Source organism: Dreissena polymorpha, chromosome 1 (assembly GCF_020536995.1).
Source record: "Dreissena polymorpha isolate Duluth1 chromosome 1, UMN_Dpol_1.0, whole genome shotgun sequence".
NCBI classification, from domain to species: Eukaryota; Metazoa; Mollusca; class Bivalvia; order Myida; family Dreissenidae; genus Dreissena; species Dreissena polymorpha.
Genome location: NC_068355.1, coordinates 62,461,514 through 62,470,769, shown reverse-complemented (window position 1 = coordinate 62,470,769; position 9,256 = coordinate 62,461,514). Strand labels below are relative to the sequence as shown.

The 9,256-nt window shown below is 39.7% G+C and overlaps 1 protein-coding gene across 1 annotated transcript; it reads right to left on the bottom strand.

Annotated features, from left to right (window-relative positions):
- Nucleotides 1-3,040: 3,040 nt before the first annotated feature.
- Nucleotides 3,041-4,430, bottom strand: LOC127831975 (neuronal acetylcholine receptor subunit alpha-6-like). The gene has a single exon (XM_052357102.1). The coding sequence runs from the start codon at nucleotides 4,389-4,391 to the stop codon at nucleotides 3,360-3,362; it is 1,032 nt and encodes a 343-aa protein (XP_052213062.1). The 5' UTR covers nucleotides 4,392-4,430; the 3' UTR covers nucleotides 3,041-3,359.
- Nucleotides 4,431-9,256: the final 4,826 nt, after the last annotated feature.

Here is a 9,256-nt window from a genome sequence, read left to right as displayed (position 1 = left end):
AGAAAAGATAATTTAAGCTTCATTTCGGTAAAACAGGGCTTGATGCATATGCATTAATTGTCATCCCAGTACCAGAGACCCTCTTTAAACAAAAAACACCATAAAATCAGAAAGTGTCGTCCTTGATTAGCTTGTGCGCACTACACAGGCTAATCAGTGTGCATAGGCTAATCTGGGACACCACATATTTGACATACATTATGCCCCGTTTTCCCTGAAAGCAGTCAATATGTACATATTTCAATGACAAACTGGCCAACGGCGTCGCACAAGCTGTTAAACACTATTGATTACATACGCACACTCACTGTCTGCAGTGTAACAGTGGTGAAGTATAAACAGGCAGATGCGGTTTTTATCGTTCTTAGCGTAGTTAAGAGCAGACCGACTTGCAACACATACAACTAACCTTAGTTCTTCGCAAGCGAACTATTAAAAACGATCCATCAATTGTGAGCTGCACCCGATTGTAAAGACGCTGGTTAAAGTTGCCGCTCGGTAACTTTTAAACCTTGGTAAGTTTGCGGTTGTTCAGGTTTAGTAAACGTCAAGGTATGTTGATTGTTTAAACACGAAATACCGCAAAGTTACCAAACCGAGAATAGTGGAATTAAACGGCCGGCAACTTTAACCAAAAAAATCCCATAATGCACTGTATAATGACGTATATTTATATAAGTGTCAAACTACGATTTCGCAAAACAACAACATTGGTCAGTTCAGGTAAAAGCGAACCAATATGGTAAAGAACATTTCAATTCAATTATTGTCCCTAATTTTGAAAAGAAGATAAACATGCTGTATCAAACTATCGAGGTATTACATTAATAACTGTTATACACTTCAACACCGTTATTTCGAAGTCGTCGGGGCCGTTAAAAAAACTTCGGATTAACGATTATTCGAAATAAACATTTGACAGACGACTTCTTTGATCCTGAAAAAATTCAACATTGTGGAATTCGCATGGTTCGGTCGGTCACACTGTTTTTTTAATAATTGTTTTACTTAAAAACGTAAACTAGTCAGATAGCAATAGATTTTTACTTGTAACAAACGGAGGAATAAAACGATTCTTTTTCTTCTTTTTATTTTTCTCTAATTACAGAACATATAAAATATAATGCATAGCGCATCATACATGTAAATACAAATGAATACATTTTCGGAAATGAATTCACTTTTTTTTAAATAAGACACGATGTCTAACCGGCGTTAGCAGCACTTAACTGGACGCGTGTAACATATTTCTCCAATTGGTCATGGAAATTGAAGAACTGGCTTCCGCCCGTGTTTTGCTCGCAGAACTGCCTTACGTCGTTGATGCATATGGTCACACATTGATTAGATATCATGTTCATTCATGTGTTGTTGGCCTCGTCGTCGGCTTTTGACGACATTATAAAATTAACATGCTACGCGCAGGCGACAAAGTTGTAATTATCGGCTTTGATGCACAACGCGCAGACGACATAGGTGTGATATTACGCTCAGTGTTTTGCAGTTTTGACTTCGGATTAAAGATTGATAATAAGGTGCGAATGATAGTGATGGGACCGACATAATCACTTCGAATTAACGATTTCTTCGGTTTAACGAAGTTCGGATTAACAATGAAATTTTACATTGAACAAAGAAGAATCACAATCGGGACCCGAAAAATACTTCGAAATAACGGTGACTTCGGATTATCGGTGTTCGAAATAACGGTGTTGAAGTGTAGCTAAAATATTTTCTATCACATTGCGCAATCGAATTACTCTTGGTGCGAGAATGGTAATATATTTAATACATCGCAATTCTGATATAGAGATTATCGTAGTACGATTGATTTGATTTTATTCTGAACACTTCGATCCAGAACTTTAGTGATAGCAAAGCGAAATTAAGTGCGTGTTTATTAATTATGAGAAGGAATTTGATACTGTTATACACGATGCTTTATGGATTAAATAAGTAAATGCACAAATACGTTGTAAAATGTTAAAGCTGATCAAGTCAATTTATCAGAATATTGAATCATGTGTTAAAAATTATAAAGATATTTTATATGCATAGCTTTTTGGTTTTCACGTTAGGAGTGACACAGGGTGAGCCATTATAACTTTTATTATTTATTTTATTTCATATGACATGAATGCCTGTATTGATATTAATAATTTAGCTGAAAAGATTTACGTTTATTATCATTTTTATGTTGCTATTTGCAGATGACATTGCATTATTATATCTATATATAATTCTATAATTCTATCTGTCAATACCCATGTAAATGGGGATTCAAAATAATTATACACACACATCTAAAATGTGTATATTCCAAAAAGGAAAAGCTATTGTACATTTATATGAATTATTAACCAACAGGGTATTGAAATTGATGATGAATGTTGCTCCTTAGGCCTAAAGTTACACTAATAATGAACATGCATTAAAAGCTTACAACCATTTATTGTCATTTTTTTTAGCAAAGTGAAGCTAAATTCTAAAACAAAACGTTCTCTGTTTGACTCCCTAGTGGTACCAATTATTTTATATGCATCTGAAATATGGGGGAATTACAATATTTATGAAGTTGACAAACTTCATTTTAAATTTTGTAAAACTATTCTTGGTGTGCCGCTGTCTTAGGCGAACTAGGCAGATTTCCCCTTTCTACTATATGTTAAACGGGCACTGAGCTATTGGGTTAAAATCAAACAAAATCTTAATATCATATGGGCACTGTTTATAACGAACAATTTGATCCCAACAACGGTTGTATTAGGAATAATAATATCAATTACTCATCTCTGTAGTATGCATTTGTTAAAATCAAAAAACAATAAGAACAACTTGGACACGACATGTTATTCAATAATTTTAATTAGTGTAATGAAATAAACCAAAGAGTAAAAGACCTACTTAATCAAATGAGGCTGTTAACAATGTATAACCTACCGACAATCGAATACCATAGAATGTTTAAGACTTAATTAGATAAGTACGAAAAATCACACACAGCATTAATCAAGAGTTAGACTTAGCGCCCATAAATTGGATATAGAGACCGGTACATAACAAAATGAGATATCAAGAGATATGTAATCTATGTAATGCAAACGCTGTTGAATCCGATTATCATTTCTTTCTTATTCGCTCAATCTATAAAGATCTCCGAAAATATTGTATTCGCTCAAACTGGCCAAATTTAGTGCAATTTAAAAACAAACTCTTTTCAAAGTACTACAGTCATAAACAATGTTGCCAGATTAATTACCGATGCCATGCAACTCCGTGAGGAAAAAATACAAGCATTTGCTGTCTATTAAATAAGTATTATATAACAACGTTAACACAGGTCTGCAATATGTTGTTGTTTACTTGCCGCGGCTTGTAACAATAGCAAGGAAAACAGCGAAACTGCAAAGTGTTGAAAGACCAAACAACCAGAAAGCAACCCCGTCGACCATGTAGCTTATTTTCTTCCACGTGATCTGTTCTTCATCCATTAATTGAAATTCTGACAGTCGTCTCTTAATATCATTCTCATTTGCAGCTTCAGAGCTATTTTTCACCGTCTGTATTCTGGTCGCTTTTGATGTTTTCCTAAATAACTTTCTCATCCTAATGGGTTCTGTTTTTTGCTTTCGGCAAACGGCGCATGCCCAAAACCGATAAATACCAATAAGCCATTTCGGAACGGGAATTTCCGGATCCTTGCTGTAGATACGAAGGTTAAGAATGGTCACAACGGTAATCGCCGCACTAATAACCATATCTACGATTAGTTTGTATGAAACGATCGGAACGGGTTTCGAGGTCCTGGGTAACATAGCGCTGACTATGGTCATGAAGACCACGATAGAAAGGAGAACGGTAATACAGTATGAAACCCGCTCTCCGGACTCCGGCACCAAAAGGAACACCAACAGATTCAAGACGCTCAGGAACAAAATAGGTAATACTACATTCACTAAGACATATGCCGGTCTTCTTTTGAGTTTGAAACTAAAACTCACTTGCCAACTATACGCAAACGGTTCGGACTTCGCTGCGGTGTCGACCAGGTCCCACATAGGGTGCTCTGAAAATAACGTTATGTCAACTTCTTCCGTAGCTGGTAGTATGAATACTTCACCAAGCTCGTACCCCATTGCATTATATGAGAGCGTGCACGTCTGTGTATCAAAGGGGTAGATTTCGACGTCGACAGTGCACTTGGACTTTACTAATGCTACCGGGATCCAACTAGCGGTTCCATCGGCATAATACCTTATGCGATTCCATGCCGCCCCAAGGCTCTCGACGTCGTCTGACGGCGACGTCAGGATAAGTTCTGGCACCCATACGTCACCATATGAAGTCATCATTTGAGACGCACCTCCGTAATTCGCTGGGTTCCATGTCATACTTTGATCCTTCCAGCTTATTGAAAAAGCAGCCACAACGGAGAACACTTCGCTGACTTCATTGAACTCCTGAATTGACTTCACGTATAGCTTAACAGTGACGTTGACAATTTCACTCTGATTGTGTACAGGTCGCACGTTTTTGTTGTAATTGCTAAGCAAGTCCCGTAACAAAGTCTTTGTGTCATTTAAACTAGCCCCATTAACACAGCACAGAAATGTTACATATAAAAACGCAGCAATACATATTTTGCTCATCATTCTGATGTTTAATGATATATGTTCAGTACATTAATATTCTGATAAAGTCCTTTCTCACGTAAGAATATGTTTATTGTAATAAATTTTTGATAATTGCTATTAACTATCAATCTAATAACTAATTACTTATCATGTGTGAGTTTATTTTGCATTATCTTTTTAAAACCAGCCGACCAGTTTATCCTCGATGCACATAATAGACCACAAGCATAAGTATTTTAAAAACATTACTCCAATACAACTCTCGAATGTTAAATAAAGTTTCTGGGAGTCAAGTGAGTTTGTTAATGTATTGCATTTGTGATTTTGAAATAATCGCCGCCCGCGTATTTAAGGATATCACATAACAATTGTTATTGATAACATGTACTTGAATGGTTTGTTATTTCATAATAGCGTTAATTAATCTTATCGATTCAGTTGCAAAACATTTTAGACCGCTATTTACTTTTAGGAAACAAAACAAACTCAATCAAGAAATCTACGTGCTGAATGGTTCGTAAATACTCAGAGGAATGACGTCGCACTGAGGACAAATTCCAGTTCAAATTAATCGATGTTAATGGACGATCGGACATAAAAAGCTTCGTAAATAAAGGTAATTATGCTACAGTAATTAGTACTTTGTTTCATTTTAAAAGGTCTCAGATAAAATATTTTGACGGTATACATTTACATGGACTTAATCAATAATTCATGAAACAACAAATTAATTAATAGAAGACCTGTCATGAATGAACTGTGTTAAAAGCTTTCACACGAGGGAATGAATACGCAACCTAGTTTTAATGGTTTATTATTATACAAAGAAAACTAAGGCGCGGTTTAATTCTATGACTTAAGAGAACACCTGAGATATATTAATTTTACATTGACTTGGACTGAATTATTGTATCTTATTCAATACTTGGAACACAAAACTGGCTTTACGAAATAATTAACGCAATTTCTGTGTATGGTTACTTATTAAATCAATGCAACGGCAAAATCAATTACAATAGGTTGGCTTTACGAAATATTTTACTCAATTACATGGTTTGTTTAATGCTGAGAAGAATGGGTTAAAAGCAATTTTGAATTAAAGCACAGGCCAATGTGTATGCACTGCTTATCCTCATATTTATGTTATAGAGCAACTTAGACAAAATAACAACAATATGTCTCTTTTTTTCGCAATTGGTTGCTGCACTGGCAACCAATCTTTATATTTTTGGTTGCCTTCCTAAAGAATAACAATCTATCTACCTACCTACCTACCTACCTACCTACCTACCTACCTACCTACCTACCTACCTACCTACCTACCTACCTACCTACCTACCTACCTACCTACCTACCTACCTACCTACCTACCTACCTACCTACCTACCTACCTACCTACCTACCTACCTACCTACCTACCTACCTACCTACCTACCTACCTACCTACCTACCTACCTACCTACCTACCTACCTACCTACCTACCTACCTACCTACCTACCTACCTACCTACCTACCTACCTACCTACCTACCTACCTACCTACCTACCTACCTACCTACCTACCTACCTACCTACCTACCTACCTACCTACCTACCTACCTACCTACCTACCTACCTACCTACCTACCTACCTACCTACCTACCTACCTACCTACCTACCTACCTACCTACCTACCTACCTACCTACCTACCTACCTACCTACCTACCTACCTACCTACCTACCTACCTACCTACCTACCTACCTACCTACCTACCTACCTACCTACCTACCTACCTACCTACCTACCTACCTACCTACCTACCTACCTACCTACCTACCTACCTACCTACCTACCTACCTACCTACCTACCTACCTACCTACCTACCTACCTACCTACCTACCTACCTACCTACCTACCTACCTACCTACCTACCTACCTACCTACCTACCTACCTACCTACCTCCCTACCTACCTACCTACCTACCTACCTACCTACCTACCTACTACCTACCTACCTACCTACCTACCTACCTACCTACCTACCTACCTACCTACCTACCTACCTACCTACCTACCTACCTACCTACCTACCTACCTACCTACCTACCTACCTACCTACCTACCTACCTACCTACCTACCTACCTACCTACCTACCTACCTACCTACCTACCTACCTACCTACCTACCTACCTACCTACCTACCTACCTACCTACCTACCTACCTACCTACCTACCTACCTACCTACCTACCTACCTACCTACCTACCTACCTACCTACCTACCTACCTACCTACCTACCTACCTACCTACCTACCTACCTACCTACCTACCTACCTACCTACCTACCTACCTACCTACCTACCTACCTACCTACCCTCCTACCTACCTACCTACCTACCTACCTACCTACCTACCTACCTACCTACCTACCTACCTACCTACCTACCTACCTACCTACCTACCTACCTACCTACCTACCTACCTACCTACCTACCTACCTACCTACCTACCTACCTACCTACCTACCTACCTACCTACCTACCTACCTACCTACCTACCTACCTACCTACCTACCTACCTACCTACCTACCTACCTACCTACCTACCTACCTACCTACCTACCTACCTACCTACCTACCTACCTACCTACCTACCTACCTACCTACCTACCTACCTACCTACCTACCTACCTACCTACCTACCTACCTACCTACCTACCTACCTACCTACCTACCTACCTACCTACCTACCTACCTACCTACCTACCTACCTACCTACCTACCTACCTACCTACCTACCTACCTACCTACCTACCTACCTACCTACCTACCTACCTACCTACCTACCTACCTACCTACCTACCTACCTACCTACCTACCTACCTACCTACCTACCTACCTACCCTACCTACCTACCCTACCTACCTACCTACCTACCTACCTACCTACCTACCTACCTACCTACCTACCTACCTACCTACCTACCTACCTACCTACCTACCTACCTACCTACCTACCTACCTACCTACCTACCTACCTACCTACCTACCTACCTACCTACCTACCTACCTACCTACCTACCTACCTACCTACCTACCTACCTACCTACCTACCTACCTACCTACCTACCTACCTACCTACCTACCTACCTACCTACCTACCTACCTACCTACCTACCTACCTACCTACCTACCTACCTACCTACCTACCTACCTACCTACCTACCTACCTACCTACCTACCTACCTACCTACCTACCTACCTACCTACCTACCTACCTACCTACCTACCTACCTACCTACCTACCTACCTACCTACCTACCTACCTACCTACCTACCTACCTACCTACCTACCTACCTACCTACCTACCTACCTACCTACCTACCTACCTACCTACCTACCTACCTACCTACCTACCTACCTACCTACCTACCTACCTACCTACCTACCTACCTACCTACCTACCTACCTACCTACCTACCTACCTACCTACCTACCTACCTACCTACCTACCTACCTACCTACCTACCTACCTACCTACCTACCTACCTACCTACCTACCTACCTACCTACCTACCTACCTACCTACCTACCTACCTACCTACCTACCTACCTACCTACCTACCTACCTACCTACCTACCTACCTACCTACCTACCTACCTACCTACCTACCTACCTACCTACCTACCTACCTACCTACCTACCTACCTACCTACCTACCTACCTACCTACCTACCTACCTACCTACCTACCTACCTACCTACCTACCTACCTACCTACCTACCTACCTACCTACCTACCTACCTACCTACCTATACTGTCTAACTCCCCTTGCGGGTATTATTGACAGGTGCGCAGTCAGTGCAAGATAAAAGTGTTAAAAGTGAATAAGTGAGAAAGATAAAAGTATGTTCGATTAATCATGCATGGTGAAGTGATTTAAAGTTTAAGCTGATAAAAACATTGCTCTTGGAGTTCAAAGGGCAGAAGGGGAAAGCAGGGACCGCTTAAACCCTTCAAGATCAGGATGTAATACTGTAGTGGCAGGGAGGTTGCTCCACATCACAATAGCACTTGGAAAAAATGTAAAATTATAATAATTTTCAGTGGTATGGATCTGTCTGAAAGAGAGGGGGTGCATGTGACGAGTGAATCTGGTGGGTCGCTCGATATATGATGGTAGTGGGACGGCAACTAAACCTTGAACAATTTTGAAAAAGATTATTAATTTAGTGTCATTTCGTCTGTCTTGTAGGGTCTCCTGACCAAGTTCCTGTTGCATGGAGGTGACACTGTCGTATGGAAAATAATTATGCTTGACCCAGCGGACTGCTCGACGCTGTACTTTTTCAATTTTTTGTATATTTTGTAAAGTGTGAGGACTCCATACGGAAGAAGCATATTTAACCTGTGGTCTAACTATTGTCTTGTATGCCAGCTGGCGAATGTTGGAATTTCTTATCTGTATGTTCCTGCGTAGAAAACCAAGAGATTTATTAGCGTTATTTGTAATTCTATTTATATGGGTGTTCCAGGAAAGGTCTTTTGAGATGTCCACACCTAAGTATTTTGCATTGTCAACAGTTTCTAGTATTTGTTCATGGAGTCTGTAATTAAAAGAGAATTTTGATTTATTTC

Bases quoted from the DNA above. Each gene is read 5' to 3' on its own strand.
- LOC127831975 (XM_052357102.1), bottom strand. From the start codon at position 4,391: ATGACATGGAACCCAGCGAATTACGGAGGTGCGTCTCAAATGATGACT.